Here is a 26,385-nt window from a genome sequence, read left to right on the forward strand (position 1 = left end):
TACATGCGTGTTGTAGTTGCTGGTCACTTCTCCGCTATTGTCTTCAATAGGAAGTAACAGGTCAATTGAAAAGTCCCAGCCCTGACACATAGATGGCGCTATTAGAAATAAATCCATATTTTTTAGTTAGCCCTAACCCTCAAAAAATGCGTGTATAAATTTGACAGCTGTCGGATAACTACTTTGTGAAATACAGAATTTTGAGTGAAGCAACTTTTGTTATTGTGAAAAAAAGGGATAAAAAGGAATTTAGCGTGTTGATAAAATATTGCTTTTTGAAGGGAAAAAATACAGTTGAAGCAAAAACTTGGCTTGATGCCGAGTTTCCGGAAACTGCTCCAGGAAAATCAACCATCAAGGATTTGTATGCTAATTTTAAACGTGGCGAAATGAGCATTGAAGACGGCGAACGCAGTGGACGCCCAAAATAAGTTGTTACCGACGAAAACATTAAAACAATTCACAAAATGATTTTGAATGACCGTAAATTGGAATTGAATGAAATACCAGACACTCTAAAGATATCAACTGAACGTGTACATCATATCATTCACGAATATTTGGTTATGAGAAAGTTATGTGCAAAGTAGGTGCCACGCGAACTCACTTTTGACCAAAAACAACGATGAATTGATGATTCGGAGCAGTGTTTGAACATGATCAAGCGTAATAAACCCGAGTATTTGCGTCGATATGTGACAATGGATGAAACATGGCTCCATCATTTCATTCCGAAGTCCAATCGACAATCATCCGAGTGGACTGCATACGATGAACCCGCTCCAAAGCGTGAGAAAACGTAACAGGTGGCTAGTAAGGTTATGGCGTCTGTATTATGGAATACGCATGGAATAATGTTTATTGACTACCTTGAAAAGGGAAGGACCACCAACAGCTACTATTACATAGCATTATTAGGCTTTTTGAAGGACGAAATCGCCGAAAAACGGTCGCATTTGAAAGAAAAAGAATGTGCTGCTTAACCAAGACAATTCATCTTGTCACAAGTCAGTGAAAACGATGGAAAAAATCCATGAATTGGGCTTCAAATTGCTTCCTCATCCACCGTATTCTCCAGATCCGGCACCCAACGACTATTCTTTCTGTTCTCAGATATCAAAAAATGCCCGCTGGGAAGAAATTTTGGGTCTAATGAAGAGGTGATCGCCGAAACTGAGGCCTATTTTGAAGCAAAGGACAAATCGTACTACAAAAATGGTATCGAAAAGTTGGAAGATCGCTATAATCAGTGTATCATCCGTAAAGGGAATTATGTTGAATAAAGAAAAATAAATTTTGTCAAAAATGTGTGTTTTTCTATGGTAGAACGGCGACTTTTCAATTGACCTGTGATCGCAATGCTATAATAAAATGTAGTTATAGTAGCATATTCTATTTGTGATACATTACATTTTCTATCTAGATAGCACATATATGTATATTGGGCGTCAATAATAAATAGTTCTTTATAATAATAATTTAGATTATTAAAAACTATTTTAGGGATTTATGTCTATTTTCTGGACCATATATTCGTTTCAGTGGAATATCTAGAATAAATAATATTATCAGTCTGTATTTAACCACGTTTGTTAATTCATAATAACTGATTCATTTTTGAACAGGATACTACAATATATGTCAAGCTAATCTATTGCTCGATTTTTTCAAATGATTTATTTCTTAAATCATTTAGTTTTATGAATTATTGTCCAATAATATGATATTTTAGCTTACTTGTTATATACTTACTTCAGGATCAATGATGAGAATATCCCAGGATTTGTCGTTAACTCCAATGAATGAATAAATAACATGAGTGCAGAGGTCGATGGGGATATCATTCATGGAATAACTTCCGATCCCTGGACGGTATATAGCCCATGTACCCCAATAACACACAACCCTTGACTGGTCAGCAACTGAAATCAAATATCTTAATTAGAAACGTTTAAAATATTTTGATAATTTTGATATTTTCAAAACTATTTCATGTCTGCATGTATCAATAAGTCAGTAAAGTCATCAAAGTATCAATAAGTGATGCTAATGTATTAAAAATCGTAAAATCATATTGAAAATCTGTGGACCTAACTATATCCCTGTTAATAGAAATTACCATATATTGAGTATGAAACCAAAAAGCAATTTTCCTTTCCTTGACTAAATGTTTGTTTTTGTGTAATAGAGTTTTAGCAAATGAAAAATAACTGTTATTTTCAGTTGGTACCCCAAAACGAATTATAACTAAAATATAAAGAAGAAGTGATTTAAAACTGTTGGGTAAAATATCAGTTGCGAAGAGAAGCTGCCAAAATAATATTTCAGTTGATAGTTTGAATAGAATGCAGGCTTTGAATGTTCCGACACCAATTTTAGAGACGAAAAGCTAACAGATAATTTTTTTATTTCTTTAAATTATCTATAATTATTGCTATATTTTAATGTATTTTATTCTGTGGATTTATAAAGATAATTAGAATAAATTGTTGTGGTTGATACAGTGGTAAAGGCGACAGAACGGTCCTCCTGCTGTTGCGATTGTCGCGGGTTCGAATCCTTCTGGGGCATGGTCGTAAATTTATGTTTGTGGTTATCTAATATTTGTGATTGTCCTTAGGCAAGAGTGCAAAATCAACAGTGAAAATAATCCCAGTCACTCCGGTAACTAAGCTGGATAAGACCGGAAGTTTTGTGTGTGTGTGTGTGTTTCAGTCGTGTACTTTTAGTTACTATTTTTGGTACTACTAGTTTCATTCTACTGATTTTTAATGTTCTGGCTGTGTCGTCCTAGCCGCGCCCTTGGCAAAAATGTATCCATTTTATGCTTACTTAGATTTATATGTAATATATATAGTTTTTTTTTGGTAGTTTGCTTGTAAATAATAATAATAATAATAATTAATATAGCATCATTTTGAATGATATTTTTCAAGATTGTTAATGTAATAGGGTAAAAAGTTTAAAATTATGAATGATAAATAGTAAAATATTTTTGACTGTTTTTATGGCAATAATAGGTAATATTTCGATTACTCTCTCCATTTTTCCTCCCCATTTTTATTAAAAAATATTTCCGCTCAATAATAAATAAGGCATTTACTTTATTTAAAAAAGCTCTAGTAGTTATTGTGCGATCATTTTTAATTAGGTCAAGGATTAGTTTTTCTTTCTGATGATTAGGTATATGTTTAATTTTTATTTAGTATTTATGGTTATTGTACATCTTTACTTATTAGGTTTTGTTTAAGTTCTATTGTAATGTCCATCTTTATAATGGTATATTATTTAAAAATAACAATTACATATTAATATGCGTTAAAACTTTTGTGGGATATTATTCCATACCATAGAAAAATTGCATTCCTTTTTACAGATCCACAGAACATTCATATATAAAAGTAGTTCTACTTCCTTTAAAAAGAAATCCTAAATTGCATGGGTATAGTATTCAATAATTATTTTTTTCCTTTTCTATTTTATAGTTAGTACGTAATGGAATATATACATCTCCGTTTGGCTTATACTACCATTGGAAAATATAATTACATATAAATTTAACTGCTCCAAGCATTTATCTCCTTCCTTTTCTCTCTCACAATGTATACAGAAAAGGGTTCGTACATTTTCGTCGTTATCAAAAATTGAATAAAACAGTCGAACCGTGCATTTTACTGAAAATAATAGTTACTATTTTCAGTCGATAGTTCCCAATGCTAGTAAAAAGTAATCATAAACCGAATTTTATTATATTAATTACACGTAACGCTACATATTTTCCAAAAAAAAGGCAACATGTTTTTTAACAGATATTACAGGGAATTACTATCCTCGAATCCGGGAAATTCTGATATTTTGATCTCTGTAATTATTTCGACGATTTAATCTTCTCCACTTCATAACCGCCAATCCATAAACTACTCGCCGAGTGTATTTAATAAATAAATGGTTAAAAATGACCCAATCAAATGACGAGATTATCGATACTTTGCCAAGCTAATTTTTTTAAAAATTCCGTTGAGCTTTGATGTTCGAACTCGCAAACTAATTAATAGATTCAAAACCGGATTGTACGTTATCCATGTTTTTCTGCATTAAAATATCGAATGCCTCGTTTTACATTGACGAAATATCCAGATTACTTCAACGATTCGTTAGTTGAAATTGTTTTAATGAAATATCAAAGAGTATTTGTATTTTATCGATTAAGGGATTATAAAAAAATGTTTCTCGTCAGGCATAATGGCATAATTGTCCTCCAAATTGACACAGACTGCAAAGAATCGAACAAGATATAATCGAAGATATCAGTATTGTACGATATTTTTATTGTTTACGAACCCGTATTTCGTTGAGAAATTAATTTAGCTCAACGATATTGTTTCTCCTTGAAAGGAAATTCATCATAATGTCATTACACTTATCAATATTTGAGGATATCTCTGGAACTGACAGTTGATACACTTAACTTAAACTAAACTGAAATTGGCATCGACGAATACTTACTACTTTGTTTAAATTGATAATTGAAGTTAATAAATACCTATTAAGTTTACTAGATAAATTGTAATAATAATATAAATAAAAGTTTATAGTTGGGGTATTGGAAACATCAATAAAGATGAAAGAAACGCTCAACGATATTGTTTCTCCTTGAAAGGAAATTCATCACAATGTGATTGCACTTATCAGTATTTTAGGATATATCCAGATTACTTCAACGATTCATTAGTTGAAATTGTTCTAATGAAATATCAAAGAGTATTTGTATTTTATCGACTAAGGGATTATAAAAAAATGTTTCTCGTCGGGCATAATGGCATAATTGTCCTCCAAATTGACACAGACTGCAAAGAATCGAACAAGATATAGTATATGATTGATTGATGTAGTATTGTATGATATTTTTCTGTTTACGAACTCGTATTTCGTTGAGAAATTAATTTAGCTCAACGATATTGTTTCTCCTTGAAAGGAAATTCATCACAATGTGATTACACTTATCAATATTTTAGGATATATCCAGATTACTTCAACGATTCGTTAGTTGAAATTGTTTTAATGAAAAATCAAAGAGTATTTGTATTTTATCGACTAAGGGATTATAAAAAAATGTTTCTCGTCAGGCATAATGGCATAATTGTCCTCCAAATTGACGCAGATTGCAAAGAATCGAACAAGATATAGTATATGATTGATTGATGTAGTATTGTACGATATTTTTATTGTTTATGAACCCGTATTTCATTGAGAAGTTAATTTAGCTCAACGATAGTGTTTCTCCTTGAAAGGAAATTCATCACAATGTGATTACACTTATCAATATTTTAGGATATATCCAGATTGCTTCAACGATTCGTTAGTTGAAATTGTGTTAATGAAATATCGAAGAGTATTTGTATTTTATCGACTAAGGGATTATAAAAAAATGTTTCTCGTCAGGCATAATGGCATAATTGTCCTCTAAATTGACGCAGACTGCAAAGAATCGAACAAGATATAGTATATGATTGATTGATGTAGTATTGTAGGATATTTTTATTGTTTACGAACCCTTATTTCGTTGAGAAGTTAATTTAGCTCAACGATTTTGTTTCTCCTTGAAAGGAAATTCATCAAAATGTGATTACACTTATCAATATTTTAGGATATATCCAGATTGCTTCAACGATTCGTTAGTTGAAATTGTGTTAATGAAATATCAAAGAGTATTTGTATTCTATCGACTAAGGGATCATAAAAAAATGTTTCTCGTCAGGCATAATGACATAATTGTCCTCCAAATTGACGCAGACTGCAAAGAATCGAACAAGATATAGTATATGATTGATTGATGTAGTATTGTAGGATATTTTTATTGTTTACGAACCCTTATTTCGTTGAGAAGTTAATTTAGCTCAACGATTTTGTTTCTCCTTGAAAGGAAATTCATCAAAATGTGATTACACTTATCAATATTTTAGGATATATCCAGATTGCTTCAACGATTCGTTAGTTGAAATTGTGTTAATGAAATATCAAAGAGTATTTGTATTCTATCGACTAAGGGATCATAAAAAAATGTTTCTCGTCAGGCATAATGACATAATTGTCCTCCAAATTGACGCAGACTGCAAAGAATCGAACAAGATATAGTATATGATTGATTGATGTAGTATTGTACGATATTTTTATTGTTTATGAACCCGTATTTCATTGAGAAGTTAATTTAGCTCAACGATAGTGTTTCTCCTTGAAAGGAAATTCATCACAATGTGATTACACTTATCAATATTTTAGGATATATCCAGATTGCTTCAACGATTCGTTAGTTGAAATTGTGTTAATGAAATATCGAAGAGTATTTGTATTTTATCGACTAAGGGATTATAAAAAAATGTTTCTCGTCAGGCATAATGGCATAATTGTCCTCTAAATTGACGCAGACTGCAGAGAATCGAACAAGATATAGTATATGATTGATTGATGTAGTATTGCAGGATATTTTTATTGTTTACGAACCCTTATTTCGTTGAGAAGTTAATTTAGCTCAACGATTTTGTTTCTCCTTGAAAGGAAATTCATCAAAATGTGATTACACTTATCAATATTTTAGGATATATCCAGATTGCTTCAACGATTCGTTAGTTGAAATTGTGTTAATGAAATATCAAAGAGTATTTGTATTCTATCGACTAAGGGATCATAAAAAAATGTTTCTCGTCAGGCATAATGACATAATTGTCCTCCAAATTGACGCAGACTGCAAAGAATCGAACAAGATATAGTATATGATTGATTGATGTAGTATTGTACGATATTTTTATTGTTTACGAACCCGTATTTCGTTGAGAAATTAATTTAGCTCAACGATATTGTTTCCCCTTGAAAGGAAATTCATCACAATGTGATTGCACTTATCAATATTTTAGGATATCTCTGGAACTGACAGTTGATACACTTAACTTAAAATAAACTGAAATTGGCATCGACGAATATTTACTACGTTGCTTAAATTGATAATTGAAGTTAATAAATACCTATTAAGTTTACTAGATAAATTGTAATAATAATATAAATAAAAGTTTATAGTTGGGGTATTGGAAACATCAATAAAGATGAAAGAAACGCTCAACGATATTGTTTCTCCTTGAAAGGAAATTCATCACAATGTGATTGCACTTATCAGTATTTTAGGATATATCCAGATTACTTCAACGAATAATTAGTTGAAATTGTTTTAATGAAATATCAAAGAGTATTTGTATTTTATCGACTAAGGGATCATAAAAAAATGTTTCTCGTCAGGCATAATGGCATAATTGTCCTCTAAATTGACGCAGACTGCAAAGAATCGAACAAGATATAGTATATGATTGATTGATGTAGTATTGTACGATATTTTTATTGTTTACGAACCCGTATTTCGTTGAGAAGTTAATTTAGCTCAACGATATTGTTTCTCCTTGAAAGGAAATTCATCACAATGTGATTACACTTATCAATATTTTAGGATATATCCAGATTACTTCAACGATTCGTTAGTTGAAATTGTTTTAATGAAATATCAAAGAGTATTTGTATTTTATCGACTAAGGGATCATAAAAAAATGTTTCTCGTCGGGCATAATGGCATAATTGTCCTCCAAATTGACGCAGACTGCAAAGAATCGAACAAGATATAGTATATGATTGATTGATGTAGTATTGTACGATATTTTTATTGTTTACGAACCCGTATTTCGTTGAGAAGTTAATTTAGCTCAACGATATTGTTTCTCCTTGAAAGGAAATTCATCACAATGTGATTACACTTATCAATATTTTAGGATATATCCAGATTACTTCAACGATTCGTTAGTTGAAATTGTTTTAATGAAATATCAAAGAGTATTTGTATTTTATCGACTAAGGGATCATAAAAAAATGTTTCTCGTCGGGCATAATGGCATAATTGTCCTCCAAATTGACGCAGACTGCAAAGAATCGAACAAGATATAGTATATGATTGATTGATGTAGTATTGTACGATATTTTTATTGTTTACGAACCCGTATTTCGTTGAGAAGTTAATTTAGCTCAACGATATTGTTTCTCCTTGAAAGGAAATTCATCACAATGTGATTACACTTATCAATATTTTAGGATATATCCAGATTACTTCAACGATTCGTTAGTTGAAATTGTTTTAATGAAATATCAAAGAGTATTTGTATTTTATCGACTAAGGGATCATAAAAAAATGTTTCTCGTCGGGCATAATGGCATAATTGTCCTCCAAATTGACGCAGACTGCAAAGAATCGAACAAGATATAGTATATGATTGATTGATGTAGTATTGTACGATATTTTTATTGTTTATGAACCCGTATTTCATTGAGAAGTTAATTTAGCTCAACGATAGTGTTTCTCCTTGAAAGGAAATTCATCACAATGTGATTACACTTATCAATATTTTAGGATATATCCAGATTGCTTCAACGATTCGTTAGTTGAAATTGTGTTAATGAAATATCAAAGAGTATTTGTATTTTATCGACTAAGGGATTATAAAAAAATGTTTCTCGTCAGGCATAATGGCATAATTGTCCTCCAAATTGACGCAGATTGCAAAGAATCGAACAAGATATAGTATATGATTGATTGATGTAGTATTGTACGATATTTTTATTGTTTATGAACCCGTATTTCATTGAGAAGTTAATTTAGCTCAACGATAGTGTTTCTCCTTGAAAGGAAATTCATCACAATGTGATTACACTTATCAATATTTTAGGATATATCCAGATTGCTTCAACGATTCGTTAGTTGAAATTGTGTTAATGAAATATCAAAGAGTATTTGTATTTTATCGATTAAGAGATTATAAAAAAATGTTTCTCGTCAGGCATAATGGCATAATTGTCCTCTAAAATGACGCAGACTGTAAAGAATCGAACAAGATATAGTATATGATTGATTGATGTAGTATTGTAGGATATTTTTATTGTTTACGAACCCTTATTTCGTTGAGAAGTTAATTTAGCTCAACGATTTTGTTTCTCCTTGAAAGGAAATTCATCAAAATGTGATTACACTTATCAATATTTTAGGATATATCCAGATTGCTTCAACGATTCGTTAGTTGAAATTGTGTTAATGAAATATCAAAGAGTATTTGTATTCTATCGACTAAGGGATCATAAAAAAATGTTTCTCGTCAGGCATAATGGCATAATTGTCCTCCAAATTGACGCAGACTGCAAAGAATCGAACAAGATATAGTATATGATTGATTGATGTAGTATTGTACGATATTTTTATTGTTTATGAACCCGTATTTCGTTAAGAAGTTAATTTAGCTCAACGATATTGTTTCTCCTTGAAAGGAAATTCATCATAATGTCATTACACTTATCAATATTTGAGGATATCTCTGGAACTGACAGTTGATACACTTAACTTAAACTAAACTGAAATTGGCATCGACGAATACTTACTACTTTGTTTAAATTGATAATTGAAGTTAATAAATACCTATTAACTTTACTAGATAAATTGTAATAATAATATAAATAAAAGTTTATAGTTGGGGTATTGGAAACATCAATAAAGATGAAAGAAACGCTCAACGATATTGTTTCTCCTTGAAAGGAAATTCATCACAATGTGATTGCACTTATCAGTATTTTAGGATATATCCAGATTACTTCAACGAATAATTAGTTGAAATTGTTTTAATGAAATATCAAAGAGTATTTGTATTTTATCGACTAAGGGATCATAAAAAATTTTTCTCGTCAGGCATAATGGCATAATTGTCCTCTAAATTGACGCAGACTGCAAAGAATCGAACAAGATATAGTATATGATTGATTGATGTAGTATTGTACGATATTTTTATTGTTTACGAACCCGTATTTCGTTGAGAAGTTAATTTAGCTCAACGATATTGTTTCTCCTTGAAAGGAAATTCATCACAATGTGATTACACTTATCAATATTTTAGGATATATCCAGATTACTTCAACGATTCGTTAGTTGAAATTGTTTTAATGAAATATCAAAGAGTATTTGTATTTTATCGACTAAGGGATCATAAAAAAATGTTTCTCGTCGGGCATAATGGCATAATTGTCCTCCAAATTGACGCAGACTGCAAAGAATCGAACAAGATATAGTATATGATTGATTGATGTAGTATTGTACGATATTTTTATTGTTTACGAACCCGTATTTCGTTGAGAAGTTAATTTAGCTCAACGATATTGTTTCTCCTTGAAAGGAAATTCATCACAATGTGATTACACTTATCAATATTTTAGGATATATCCAGATTGCTTCAACGATTCGTTAGTTGAAATTGTTTTAATGAAATCTCAAAGAGTATTTGTATTTTATCGACTAAGGAATCATAAAAAAATGTTTCTGGTCAGGCATAATGGCATAATTGTCCTCTAAATTGACGCAGACTCCAAAGAATCGAACAAGATATAGTATATGATTGATTGATGTAGTATTGTACGATATTTTTATTGTTTATGAACCCGTATTTCGTTGAGAAGTTAATTTAGCTCAACGATATTGTTTCTCCTTGAAAGGAAATTCATCACAATGTGGTTACACTTATCAATATTTTAGGATATATCCAGATTACTTCAACGATTCGTTGGAGGGTCGCTATACTCAGTGTATCAAGGGAATTATGTTGAATAGAAAAAACTAATTTTGCCAAAAAAATATGTTTTACTATGGTAGGTCGGGGACATTTCAATTGACCTGTTATCTTAGTAAAATTAAGTAGCAAAAGAACTTTTCATTAATACAAATATAATGTATTTTGTGTTAAGCTTTTCAGCTTTTAAGATTAAAGTGAAACAGCTTAATAAAGTAATGTACACAATATGGTAACTAAATTTACTCGTAAATATATTTAATAATTAAATTAAAATGTATTAACCTTTAAATAATAAAAACGTCATAGGTACCTATACCAAACCGAAACTGCCAACACACATCTGCTTCATTGCTTTGAACGTATCACAAGCAATTTCAACATCCACTCTATCCGCCAGATCTAGCCTTATGTGACCTTTCATAGCTTTCATAGGCTAAAAATGATTCCCATCGGGATAAAATGCATCTGTGGAAATAGCATTTCGGCAGTTTTTCGCATTGTTACTTCAAATATTGATAAGAGGAATAAATGTTGAGAAAAAATTGTATCGAACAACCCGAATTATTGAACAAGCCTGTATACGTAACGTATGGGAGTCGTAAACTTTTATGTTCAACAAACTATTTCGCTCAATTCGTTTAGAAGGCAGTAAAGATAAGTAGATAAACTTGGCTTTATTTATTTTTCCGCTTTCGTAATTCCGGAAATTTTCTTCCTCCATGTACGTGACGGTGATGGTTACAGATCGACGTCTCTGTTTACTCTAAGGCTTCCTCGTTCGTCGGTTGCCTTAAAAACCAGCTAACTTTCAAGTGTTCTATTATTATGACGGTGGAATGGAGAAATGTCAATATTTTGATGGTCTTGTAAGTTATTTGATTATCAGTTAGCTCGTAATACATAAAATTGAACACTATATATTACAAGTATCAAAAACATTAATAATTATTTGAGAAATTGAAATGAATTGATTGATAAAACATTTACGTCGTCCATTTTTCAGTTTTGAACCTTTCATCTATTCAATTCATTTGGAATAATTAAAACTCTGATATTAGGTGATAGGCAAGGTCGTCAATAATCCAAGTCAAAATAGCCAAATTGTGTAGAAAAGTTCCTTTAAAATTAATTTTAAGAAAAGAAACAAGTCTCAACCGTTTAAATAATATTTATTTTTACCATTAATAATATGGATTAATGTGTATTATGTTCCATATTACGAATTACTAGTTTCTACATTACGTTTTCGTATTTTTTTACAAGTATTTCTCTTGGTAGGTTACGCTTGATACTGCCGTGCAACTTCTTGATCCAGTCCTTTGGTGCCAAGATACTACAGCATCTGTATTAAGTTGATTGCGGTTCTTTTTTAACATTTAAGGATGCTAACATTCGCTCAATCGATACGTTCGAAAACGGCACTATCAGGAGTAAAGATATCACAATTTTTACGTTAGAACACTTGTTCTCAAGCAGTGTTTTTAAGACGAAACTCAAGCCCTTGTTAATCAAAATCCGGCATAGCAGGAGTTCGCCACTCGTCATCTAATTGTTGTGTTGTCACAGATTTACGTACAAGTACTAGAAACCGTTTCAGCATTGACACAAATGATTTATTTTTATAACTGTTGAAATATCGCTGAAATCAAATCCTCTGAAATTGCCAATCGATATGAGATTCCTCACAGAATGAGGAATTCCCCACAAATTGGAAGAAATATTAAAAAGAATAGCATCACGACAGAAATTGGAGCTTCACAAAGATTAGTATATTCAATTATTATGTGCTTGTATGTATTTTCATCACTGATACCTATTGGGAATATTCATTTCCATAAAATATTACTGTGGAGTGGAATCGGCACTAAAGAAGTGTGAAGATTAGATCTCTGTTAAACCAATATCGTTCATTAAAAAAAAGCAGAAAATTATTTTTAGAAACACTGATTAATATATGTTCCAATTTTTCTCTCTAAAAGACTTAGAAGAAAATATTATAAGTGTACATGCAAGTACAAGCACACAACTTGTAACACACACACAAGCACACAACTAGTTGAATTATTACTCGACAATTTTTGAGTACGAACACCTTAATTAATCTGACTTGGTTTTTCTTTCTTATTGATTGATAGACATTGAAGGATACAACCATAATATTTCATTTGTTCTGTACCATTTGTTTTCAATCAAAATTACGTACTCTAGATAAAACCATTGATTTTTTTAACCATATTATATGTTGAAAAATGCAATTATTAATAACAATAATACTATTTAATGCAGATAGCGGAATACGATTTATATATTTATAAACCATATTCATTTACAAACGTTGGAGCTGGGGTTAATATCCTTTTTGATGTCTCTGTTCAGTTTAAAGCTCTTTATTGTCGGGTGTAAAACAGCTCGAGGAGATATACGCTCTTTAAGTACGTTGTTCTCTTATTATGATTGGGAAATAAGCGGAAATGTGAACATTTTGTTTTAATTTAATTACACTGCGATAGATCCTAAATTCCATTGTTATTACTTGGTTGACAAAACATTTTTTTTTGGTTTTATGCAAAAAAAAGGACGCAGCGTTCTTGTAACAGCAGAATATGTTGCTTATTTTGTATTGACATATTTCAATTGTCTATAGAAATTATCAAGGGAATGTTCGAATCATTGACCATCGGTAACCGCAGACTCACTAAAAACAAAGCCAGTTTGAAAATGTCTCAAGTGTTGAGTCACCGAAGGTGGATTTATTAACGAATATTAAATTACATGCATTTTAACAATACTTCATTCATATAAATCAAATTTCAATGAAAAAAGTGGCTCATTGATTTTAGTAAACTTATTGAATATGACTTACATTTTCAAATAGAGATAGGGATTGTGATTTTTCGCCTTACTAACAGACATTTGCAATTATGCGACCTCTTTTGTTATTCCCCTACTGTCGTCATCTCCTAAACTATTCTACCACCATCTATTCGCTGAAGCTTTGAGAGATTTGACAAAATAATTACTCAGTTTTTTTTATAGATCTTAAGAATTTGCAAAAAATTGACCTATATCTCAATTGTGACATTATCCTCGTGTTATTTAACATGTAATGTTTTAATTTTCATGTTATATTTCGCATTATAGGACCATATGACTTGAGAATTAAGTAAGAAAAGGCCAAAATATTGTTGGACAACTGACGAATCGTTAATTATTATCTGTTATTGTAAATCCCAACGCGATTCAGTTAGAACAACTGCAGGAATTCAAGTACTTGTGATCAGTAATGCAGAATTATAAAATGATATCTACCGCTGAAGTCGTAAGACGATAGGAGATATAATAATCAAGATTAAAATCTGCTTCTTTGGAACGCGTACCTTACCAATCCTTCTGTATGGATCCGAGCTTCGAAGACCCTGCAGTCTGGCCACGCGTTTTATAACTAGGATGGTGGTATGCCTCCCTTTATTTCAGGTGGCACTTTAAAACTTATCAAACCATCCTTGTAATCTCTCTTTTAGTTGTGATGAAATAACAGTAAAATGACCCAAAGTACAAACCTGCAGCCGATTTAATCTGGTTCTAACTAGTCGATTTAGATCTTCAGCACATATTCTACAACAAATTACATTAGCAATTACTGATTAATAACCCTACTAACACTTGAATTTTCGGTGAAATTATTTATATTTGTAGTGAGTGATTAACAATTTACAGTTAACAACACATCTAGCTACTCGAGGGAGCCCGGAGAAAGAGACCGTCGAGTATCTGTGTCGAACTTTTTATAGGTCAAGCTCCATCCTTGGGTCCTTGACTTGAATGTTTTCTTTTTTAGTGTTAGGAATTCCACAATTATGTAAAAAGCTGATGAATACCATACTATTTGCAAAAACCAACTCAGATTGTTGCTATCGTTATTTGTTCTGAGACAGGATGGATGGTTACATATAAGTGGCGTGAATTTGATCAACCATCGTGACAGTCGTTTTAATAAAAACATAATGAATTTAAACCCTTTAAGTTTGAAAATGGTATTTGACAAGATACTTGACAATTTTGTATGTCCAATGTACTGGACAATTGCACACAGGTGCAATTTTGCCAACTTTTGCCAAAGATTGACATATTATCGGACGTCATCTTACTTATCGAACATAACGATACATTATCGAACGTTATTTTCTGCAGAATATAACCATTAATAAGCTAATTAATTAATCGCTAAATGTATTTACTTTCAAATATTTTTAATGCCATAAGTATCTTGAATATTAACTAAAATATAACTCAGCGTCTAAATTACAAGTATTTTACAAACGTATTTTAATTACAAGTAATTTGAATACCGCTCAACCTTGCCAGCAATCAGATAGAGGAAGGCTTGGTGAAGAATGTTACTTGTGTGGCACTAAATGATACATGGCCTAAAACATCCCGGGTCTAACACATAGATGGCGCTGGTATTATTGCATTGATCGTTTTTTTAGTTAGTCCTAATCTTCAAACGACAGCTGTTAAAATTTCATGATATTCTACTCATAAGTTTGTACGTTATTGGGCTAAGAGTAACACAAATTTTGTTATTTTCAAAACAATGCATAAAAAACAATTTCGTATTTTATTATTACACTGCTTCTTGATGGAAAACATACCGTTCAAGCGAAGCAATGGCTTTAAAAGTGTTATAAGGATTTTGCTCCATTAGAAATAACAATAAAACGTAGGTTTGCTGATCTCAAACGTAGTCGTAGAGACACTGATGATGCAAAACGCAGTGGACATCCATATGAGGAGGTAACATTAGAAAACATAAAAAAACAATAAAATCGTTTTGAATGATCGAAAATAAAAGTTGCGTGAGTTAGCTAACATCGTAAAGATATGAAAAGACTGTGTTGGTTTTATATTACAAGAGCATGTGACTATGAAAAAGCTCTGTTCAAAGTGGGTGCCGCGATTGCTCACTGTTGACCAAAAACAAGAACGTTTTGATGATTCTGAGCTGTGTTTGGCCATGTTCAAACGTAACAAACGGAATTTTTGCATAGATTTAATGTGACAATGGATGAAACATGAATCTGAGTAGATAGCAACTGGTGACAGGCCTATTATGAGGCAAATATATATCGTCCTACAAATGTAGTATTGAAATGTTAGAGCGGCGCCAGATTGATTGAGATTACGTTGATGAATAAAGCTAATTTTGAACAAAAAATAGCATTTTCTTTGTTACGCCCGGCAATTTTAGCACATGTGTTAGTAGTTTGTTGGTTGATAAAGATCGGTGATGAATTCTAATCTTTGTAAACAAAAAGTACGTTATAATGTTTGATCACCAAAAACGAGAATTATTTTCACACATCTGATGTTACTAAATTATCCGTTAACCTTCCGCCGACGCAACGTTGTTTAAACAAAAGAACGTCGAATATTCCATTACACACGATCAGTCTGCTAATTAAAATACGCCTCGTCCGTTTTCGGTAAGGTATTCGCCGTTCATTCGTAATCGAATGTAATATTCCGAAGATATTTAATATTCGAAGCACGAGTCTCGTCGAACAAAACAAAAACGAATTTCTTCGTCCCGTACCCTGTACGATCGCCATCCGCAAACCATTAAAACTTTATTTATACACCCGATGGTCATGAATGGATGCCTTTATGACACGATTTATTGATATTATATGTGGCCGATTGATTTCGTATGATAGACGGGTTATGTTTTATTGATACTGGATGCATTGCATGTAAAGAAAATAGCGCAACAATTTCTAGATGATTTGTTGTACTGTTGCTGTTATTATATGCGGGTACAGTACAACTAGGGATACATATATTGATTGAGATCCACATATGGAATATATGATGATATCCATATATTAACCAGAATAGGGATGTCGAAAAATATCGATATATCGACATTTTTTTCAAGATGTTGATATTTTCGTTAATCGATATTTTATTTAAAACTTATTTTTAAGTTTTTTTGTTATTAGTTATTACTTATTAAGTTTTCAGTACATTCGGTATTTTACCGAATTCGGTATATCAATATTTTCTGAAATTTTTATAAAATTATATATATTTTTAAAATATCGATTCCGATAATTAAAAAAAATATCGATATATGCGCCAACAAAAACTGTAGATAGTTATTCTTACCAATATCAATATTTCTTCAGTCCAACCTTACGCGGAGAAATTTGAAAACAAAAGTTCGATACTCTCTTTCAAAAACCCCAGCTTTTTAATGTCGATATTTTAATTTGCAACTCAAAAGTTCGATACTCTCATTTACAAGTATCAATACTTTCGAAAAAATATCGATTCGTCAATATATTTTCAGCATTACCTATATTACATTATATTTAGAATACCGATATATAGATATTTCTTTTTTAAGTTGTTCTAAGCGTTCATCCGTTTCTGTATCGAAAATATCAATTAGTAAGTGACTAAATGCCAGGTTAAACATATTGGGATGTACACCTTGTATCTCTTGCCACATTTCATAGATATAGATATTGATATTGGTTTATAAGATATTATAAGATATTGGTTTTTACGTTTTTTATTTATGCCTGAGCCAGATATTTTGGATGTTCCCAGTTCACCTTTATCTTGATCCCATGAAGACGCAGATGAAATTAATGTGCCTACAGATTTATATTCTGAAATAATTTTTCTAAATTTTGAAGATATTGTATGACAACTGCCATTTTAGTTGATAAACCTAAAAAATAATAGACAATAAATGACCATATTTTTAAACGTCTATATCTCGATAATTATTTTATCACTAAGTACAGATACGCTAGTTTACTGAACAGTAATTTAACTAGTATGACATTTTCCTGTAAAAACGACTCTATTAATCTTCGAGTAATTATCGAGCTCTAATGACCTTTCGTGTTCAATAACCGACGATTCATTGTATTCACTTTATTTTCGTCAATTTCAGCTTATCCTTATGTCACAACGAACAGAAAAATTACAGAGGCAATAATTAATATTTGTTCGATTTCGACTACTCTGTTCTAAGCAACAAATCGCACGAAAATATTTCGGTACGTATATATGATGCTTCTAATATAAAATAGGTTTTAAGGGATCTTAAAGGTATCATCTTCAAACCAGGAAGATCCAGAAGGCTTGAATAGAAAAAAATAGAAGCCGTTATAAAATCGTTAATAGGATAATATTGATATCTTGCAATTCTGTATTTTGATCCCATTTTCGAAACTGTCAAGGCTCGATCGCTTACTGAGACCGAAATGACAACTTCTAAAGACAAGAAATTTATTCCTGCGTAAGTCTAAATCAAATCAAGTCACTACAAATCCACTCCAGATCGCAAAAAATTATCTAGTACTAGTATAAACTGCCAATTAATAAATCAAAAAAATACCAAATATATTCTGTGTGATCTGATGATGTAAAGTGTTGCAACTCTTGAGTAACACCGGAGGAGGAGACATATTGAAAAGAAACAAACCATTTGATCTGTATCATATGTGGCATCATATTGAAGGCCATCAAAAAAACCTTCCAAAATGAACCATATTCTCAAATCCGACATAACGCAAATTAAGGGCAATTAAAATAGCACTAAGTAAAATTAAATGAGAATAAATTTAAGACCCTTTAACCTGTTTAGGTTTGGATATGGACTGGGACTTAATAATTGTTGATATAGATTTGCTACATAGTGTAAATTCAGTTTTAATAGATGCATTATGTCATACCTCTGAAATATGTGCGCCTAAAAATATCCCCCGATAGAGTTTCATGTCTGAAGAGAATTGATTGAATATCTGCGTCAGTATTAGGCCTGTTGACATTGTCATTATCGAAATAAAATATATATCAAAGATAACAGGTGATCTATATAGCATAAATTATCTATATAACAAATAAAACTCTCCATATAACAGATAATATTCGATAAAAGGCATGAAAAGAGTTAAGACAATTTTTTCATCAGTTTGTTCTTAAGGATACAAGTTTATATTTGTTATTAAGCTTGCTGTGTGAATGCGATATATCTGAAGAGCGCTGGGGATATGTTAAACGGCAGCCTGGCTCATAGAATTCAGCCTCTGTGGAACCTCTCAATGGAAAATTAGCTAAAGGTGGGTACAAGACTATAATAACCAAAATCTAGGTAATCAAAAAAGTCCCAGAATGGCAGTCGAGACAGACTTCGTAAACAAGGCAATTGAGCACTTTTTAATGCTTACCAATATATTCTGTGACTAAAGTTTAAACCTTTTTTTATGGAGAACTTGCTTTTTATATTATTATGATATATTGCTATAAATGTAAAATGTCTTTTAACATACTTGATGCAATAAATTGATTTTCAAAAAAATATTATAACTGATGCGAGACTGAGAAAAGGTTATTGAACGTACTAACTATTGAATTTATAAATTCTATTTAAATACAAAAGACAATAATGTAAATCTACACCAAAAAAAAAAACAAACGAAAAACATCCTATTGATCTATGTAATGTGAAACGAAATTTTATTAACAGAAACATATTTATTATAACATATCTAGACAGATTTATATCTGCTTTTAGAACACAAATAGGTCTGATAGCCAAATGAAGGTAATTATCATGCGTTTCTCGAACCCTTTGATGCTCTGATTTGGTGAGGAGTTAACAAACAAAGCATGTATTAAACCTTGTCAATATTGAAATGGCTTTTGAACGAAACACGAAACCGATATCAATAGACATTGGCATTCACAGTTACAAGTACACATGCTGTTTAGAATATATCGATAGAAATCCTGAGAAATTTTGCCAATTAATCGTAATTAACATCGCTTGAAAGGATAATTAATGAATATTTCTTACAACACGTGTTCAATGTCTTTTTTTAATTTTACTGAAGAACTTTTAGTAACAACTAATTCGCAAAACTTTTTTCCAGTCCTTACTTCTCCTTATTAAAAGTATTTAATGTAAAAATTCTCGTTGGCTTTTTGTTGAAAATATTTTTTTTTGTATATTTTAGTCTCCTTTTTGCCAATTAGCGTTTATTTGGACTGAACCTACTGTTTAACGGTCCTGGGCATTAAGTCTACCGACTGGCGAGTGTCCAACTTGGGAGATCATCCCAGAAGATATCCGGTCTTACCCAGCCAGGTTACCGGCGAGACTGGAATCATTTTTCTTGTCGGATTTTGTACTTTTGACTAAGGACAATCGTAAATGTTGAACAATCAATCATACATTTACGACCACGCCCCAGCAGGATTCGAATCCGCGACTATCGCAACAGCAGGAGGACCGTCCTGTCGCCTTTACCACTGCGCCAACTAAGCCGGCGAAAATATGGTTACATTTCATTAACAACATACATTTTATAATGGCATATATCAAAACAAGTGATGACCAGTGGAGACTACGTCTGATACGATGGGTTGAACAGAACTTTTCATCAAGTATTGTCATGAAGGGGAATTAATGTCCCATATCTTGCCGACAAGACAAGGTCCTTGGTCATTATACAACAGATTTCAATTGGCCTGTATACAACACAATCTTCTGTTCCTACAAGATACAGACCTGTGAGGCCATCTTTGTTTCAGTGATGATTTTTTCATTCGACCCAAATATCTTTCCACCTAGTCATTTTTTTAAGCTTGGAAACAGGAAATGTCGCAGGATACTAAGCTTACTTAACTTGACGCTTAGTTTATTGATTTTTACCGTGGTAACTACATACATATGCAACTGTCCATTGTCTTGGTGTTTTGTGATGTTTTGTCGATAATTACCAAACGACACAAAAATTCGTTGGTATTGTGGCTAAACATGACCAAGAACCCTTTAAATACCCACATATTTATGTAAAGTGTTCTACAACCACAATGGTACTCTGTAAACCATTTTTTAACCATTGAAATTAATGCTGCAATGTCCCCATAGTACTTGTAAAGCCCCTTTTGGTTTTTAGTGATTTTTTACGCAAACACTAATTAGCATATGAAAATCACTTGCATATACTTTTTGCTAAAATTGGAGAGGTATTCTCAAAATCGAGCATGAACATGTATAGTAGTAATAGATGGAAGTTGAGAACAGTACTTGTGGGTTTCGATATAATTAAACTCTTAATTAAACATGGTAGATAGTGTTCTGTTTATAGTTGTTTAAAAAATAATATTTTAATACGACACAAGGATAGTTTTTCTAACGGCGGGAAAAGAACGTCGCTCGGTGTCAACTAAGCCGCCACACAGTGATATATTTCACTGACAAAATAAACTGTCTTCGTAGACCACCACAACTTCAACACCAATTTACAAAAAACCTGTGAAAACGCATAAATGTTTTCATATTCCAGAAAACGCGAAGGTTGAGTTCGAGTTCCTCCAGAAAAATAAGACGAAAAATAGGAAAATAAACAATCTTGACAAAATTAAATTAAGTCAACGAATGTCTAATATTTTTTACTATCGTAATTAAAAAGAATGTCTTTACTGTCTCGTAATGTTATTATACAATTAATGATCAAAGTAACAAGCTACATTAATAGCTATATTTGGATGAAAGAACCAAATGAAACGTAAACAACGTAAAAATAGAATCTTACCTGTGTGTTGAAATAAAAGAGGCAAAAGCCAAAAGGTGGACAGTATCCATTTCATGCTGGCCTGAAAACAAAAATAACTGTCTGATTTTTTGCAAATAATTTATAAATATAAATAGATAATGTATTGTAATTGGATTTATTAATAAGATAAATATTGCTTTGAATAATAAACATTATTTAAGATAAAAAATAGCTTATTATAATAACATAAATTTACACATTGGGATTTACTTTTAATATTATTTGATTTTTAACGTTATTTCATACTCTGAGCTCTGATCCTCATTCCGAGTGTCAAAATTGGTTGTAGTTTTCAAGTTCGCGCATGGTGGCAGCACCCAGTTCTTATAGTGACCATCACCATAGAGTATTGGTTTAAGTTAAATGGCGAAACCAATCAACGATCCCACCAGTGCAGACGCTGAACGCTTGTTTGATAGGTTCCTTAGAACTGACTCAGAAAGGAATTTGATTGGCTCATTTCTATAACGAGATTATTTATTTCAGTACATAGTGTAGTATATTAGTGATATAGAGTACGTTCAGCATTTTTGTAACTAAATTTTAATCACTATTATTTGATTATATTTTATGATATATCTTCAATCTCAAAAATGCGGTATAAACATAAAAATTCATTAATATCAAATAAAATAATACAATTCGTCTATACAAAAAAATTTAAACTGATTTTATAGACAAGATAGTATCTCATCTCAACTTTAAACTGTCTCTTTAGCTCCCCGATTTTACCATATAGCCCAGAGGCAGCGTCCACGTAACCAGTCCAACTTGCTTATTCCTGCGGGCCTCCCCGACCAGGTATCCATAACAGGATTCCCCGTCCCGGTTTCAGGCCAAAAAAAAAATCGGTGAAAATGTATTCTTATCATTTTCTGTGCCAACTTTATAGGGAAAATTTCATGTAGATGATTACTACTTTTGCTCCACCACTTGTGAATCCACAGGACGTTTGATTGCCGCCTTCACGTCAAGTCTCCTTTTACCAACTATGGGTTTATCTGGGCTGGGCCTAAAGTTTAACGTGGGCTCCGAACCACGGTCCTCAGCATTAAGCCTACCGACTGGCGAGTGACCAACTTTAAAGATCATCCCAGAAGACATCCTGATTACTGGCGTGACTGGGATCATTTTCCTTGTCGGATTTTTTCTCTTGTAATTCACTCTTGTCTAGAGCATTTACAAGTTTTAAACAATGACAAACATAAATTTACGACCATGCCCCAGCAGGATTCAAACCCGCGGCTATCGCAACAGTAGGAGAACTGTCACATCGCCTTTACCACTGCGCCACCAAGGCGGCTGTGTATAATTTTGTAATTGCATATTATCATCAAAATTTATAAAAATCTAAATTATCTAAAGAACGTAAAATATAAAGAGTTTTTTATTGAATTTATACCATAAAACACTTTCGAAAACAAAATTAGAATGACGACAAAAACGTTCCTTTTGACCACTCGGCGAACTCAATATATATATTTTCGTAAGGAGCCAATGTTTATATCATCAAATACAATCGTAAACGATAAAATATGTTCATCATTTAGTTTAAATAAACTATCAAAAGTTCTAATTATTTTTATGAAATATAAAACAGGATGTTTCATATTGATGACAGTTATAAATTGGTTCTTTTTTTTGAGAAAAAACACAAAACGTTTTCATTTGAACTATATTATTGAAAGAAATTAGAAGCAACAAATATCGTGTGTCAGTAGTTTTAGTTATTTTTCTTTGCTTTAATACACAATGAAAATATGATTGTCTGTTTTAGTTTTAACTATACATACATATAGAAGATCAATAGTATTGAAGTGTTAAAATTGTACTCTTTTGCTCTTCTCGGTTTATTCTTACTTAATAAAAGCGATAATTGTATGAAGTAGATAGCTTGAAAGCGATGAATTAGAAACTCAAAGGGCAGACTTCGTAAAAATTACATGAAAATCGATTTCACATAAATGCTTAAAAATGTCAAAAGCCAGCACTGTTTACTCCAATTAGTACTTTGAATCCCAGCGTCAAAAGTCCGTACACATATAGAAAACACACACACATCAAAAGTCCTTACACATATAAAAAAATTTAAATTCATAAAAGGACATAAGGATTGTATAATAAATATCGTATCCGTAGATAAGTGTTTAGAATAGTTTACTAGGAGGTTTAAAAGGAGTGAAAGCCGGCTTGGCAAATTGGTAAAGGCGATAGGACGGTCCTCCTACTGTTGCGATAGCCGCGGGTTCGAATCCTGCTGAGGTATGGTCTTAATTTTATGTTTGTGATTGTTTAAAATTTGTGATTGTTCTAGGCAAGAGTGTAAAATCAGAAAAGGAAAATGATCCCAGTCACGTCAGTAAACAGGCTGGGTAAGACCGGATGTCTTCTGGGATGATTTCTAAAGTTGGTCATTCGTTAGTCGGTAGACTTAATGCTGAGGGCCGAGGTTCGAAGCCCACGTTAAATTTTAGGTCCAATCCAGATAAAACTATAGTTTGTAAAAATAGAGTTAAAAGAAATTATATTAAAAAAAAAGGAGTGGAAACCAGATTCCTAATGGGGAATTTCTTTGGAAATGATATATAAGAAAAATAAAATAATTCAAATTGGTTTTTTTACTGGAAATAATTATGTGTTAAAAATTATTTAGAAAATTGTTCTTTTTCTTTTATCCTAATTAGAAATTTACAGCTGATCAAAATTAAAATCAAAAATAATTAACTTAAAATTGAATTTGATTTCGATGACATAAAATAAACATGGATTTAAATGTTTTTGATATTTTAATCTGACTTTCTATTTTTGTTTTAATCAACTTATATATTTTAAAAATATATCTTAATATTCAAGCTTTAATTTTTTTGTTAAAGAAAACAAAATTATTGGAAATATTCCGAGTTACTAATGGAAAACTTATTTATTTATACTTTATAGTAATTCAAGTTTTTTTTCTCTAATCGGAAATGAGATGAATATGAATGTAAGTAAACAAACATTCCTAATACTTACGTAACGTAAACAAAATGTTTTCTAACTATTACAGCCCAATAATTTTTATTTTAATTAAGTTGTTTAAATACAATCAAAAATAAAAAGAACATGTAAAAAGTTTTCATTTAAACTTTGTATTCAATAGGAAATAGTGACAAAACAGTTTAGGTGGGTTAGTGTCTTTTGTTATTTTTCCTAACTTTTATATAGAATGAGAATATAATATATTTAAATATGAAACATGAAATTTATATATATGTACAATAAATATTTATTTGTTAGTAATAAAATAAAATATTTCGAAACGTTCCCATCGTTGGAAATTATTTCCTGTTGAAGAAACTTAAATCCTGAATAAATATTTAGTCATTACGCCTTTTTCGCAATTTAATATTAAACATATTTTTAGATTATTAAAGCCAAATAATTTTTTAAATATTTGAAATGTTTTTAAATACAATTAAAAAAAATTGTTTTTTTATTTTAAGTTTTTATTTGAGTTGTAATATTAATGGGAAATAGTGGCAAAAAATGTTATTTATGTGTTTACGTATTTTGTTATTTTTCTTAACATTTATATACAATGAGAAAATAATTAAATCTATTATGAAAGCGTTTTTAGGTCTCTTTTCGCTAGGATATGGATTCGAATATGCAATATTAACTTCTACATATTTAATTAGATTTAGGTAATATTAATTAGATCTACACACTCACATAAGTTTAAATTATTTGTTTATAATAAAATAAAAACTTTTGAAACATTTTCATTGTTGGAAATAGTTCTGTTAAACAAACTGAATCGTGAAGAAATATTTATTAATTATACTTTTGTTGCAATTGAACAGTTTTAGGAAGCATTATTTAAATATTAGGGATTTTACTTGAATTGTATTATTAATGGGAAATAGTAACAAATATATTATGCAAGTGTTGAATTTAATGAATGTGTGAATTTAAATAAACAGCATTAACTGTTTCATATTTTAATCTCCTAAGAGATGATAAATAATTAAATTTAGGAATTCACATAAGTTTGGTTTATTTAATCAAAATAAAATAAAACATTTGGAACGTTCATTATTGGAAAGTGTTCTTTTCAACGGAACAGTTTTGGAAAATTGTGTGTGATTAATATATAATATGTACGTCTTTTGTTGTTTTATAAAATAAAGTAAAACTAAATTTGAACATTTAAGTTCATTTTTAATAGTTAAGTTAAAATTGATCAGCTTGAATTTATTTAAAAAATATTGACCCAACAATCTGTTAAAACCATTAGGGACATAGGCGTTTATTTACTCATTGTTTTACTACATACCGTGTTGTTGCGAGAACCAATAGTGATCGATTTGCGTCAATACCGACCAAGAAGAACCGAGAGCGAAGCCACCAAAAGCACCACAACCGAGTGTCGGCACTCGGGCCGGTTCTTCTTTTATTTATAGCGCCGTGGTTCGTGTATCGCTTTGTGTCATCGACCAGCAGACGCATCTTCGATGCACATATTACCGGCGACACTCCCGCAATCGGAGAGGAAGTTGTAAATTATGCCGGTCTCGATCGAAGGCTGAGGTTAGCTGTTATCCATGCAGGAAAAACCGACCTTCTAAGCAATGCTGTGTGTACGTTTCCCGAGCAGTATTACTAACATGCTCTTCCAGTGCTTTGAACTGTTTAATATTTAGAGCATGACTTCATTGTTTACATAGATAACAGGAAATATTATTTGAATATGCCGTATTGCTACAATTTTTTTCTTAAATTTATTCTGTACACTGACTTAAAACTAGACCCATTGGCCCTTACTAGCACTCTAAGAAAACTAATTTTAATTAGTAGCACTTTTCAGTGTTTTTACCATTTAATGTACTTCGCCACATAACTACACAAGACCACACAGTTTGGTTATCTTGAGTCTGCATCCTAGTTTAGTGTTATCCAAGGGAGTGAAGTCTTTCCTCATGTCTTGTTGCGAATCTCTTTATGGCAGTTGGAATCCAAAGGTCTCAGTGTAAGCAATTGTTTTGTAGTATATGGGTGCATCCACAATACTTTTTAGGACTTTAATCTGAAATACTTGTATTATGTTGATATTACTACTCGCAGAACAT

General features: G+C 31.3%; 1 protein-coding gene across 1 annotated transcript in view; it reads right to left on the minus strand.

Moving 5' to 3' along the window:
- The window catches only part of Cht5 (Chitinase 5), a 48,543-nt gene extending 22,696 nt beyond the window's left edge, over positions 1 to 25,847 (minus strand). Inside the window, exons 1-3 of the mRNA XM_076401807.1 lie at positions 25,593 to 25,847; positions 21,257 to 21,317; positions 1,753 to 1,922 (exon numbers count right to left, since the gene is read on the minus strand). Coding sequence (XP_076257922.1) covers positions 1,753 to 1,922; positions 21,257 to 21,311 — 225 coding nt within the window. The 5' untranslated portion in view covers positions 21,312 to 21,317; positions 25,593 to 25,847. The remainder of the gene's footprint in view (positions 1 to 1,752; positions 1,923 to 21,256; positions 21,318 to 25,592) is intronic.
- Between the last annotated feature and the right edge of the window lie 538 nt (positions 25,848 to 26,385).

Source organism: Rhynchophorus ferrugineus, unplaced genomic scaffold (genome assembly GCF_030347505.1).
Source record: "Rhynchophorus ferrugineus isolate W39M unplaced genomic scaffold, kcgeb_rfMv2 rfM4, whole genome shotgun sequence".
In the NCBI taxonomy this organism is placed as follows: Eukaryota; Metazoa; Arthropoda; class Insecta; order Coleoptera; family Curculionidae; genus Rhynchophorus; species Rhynchophorus ferrugineus.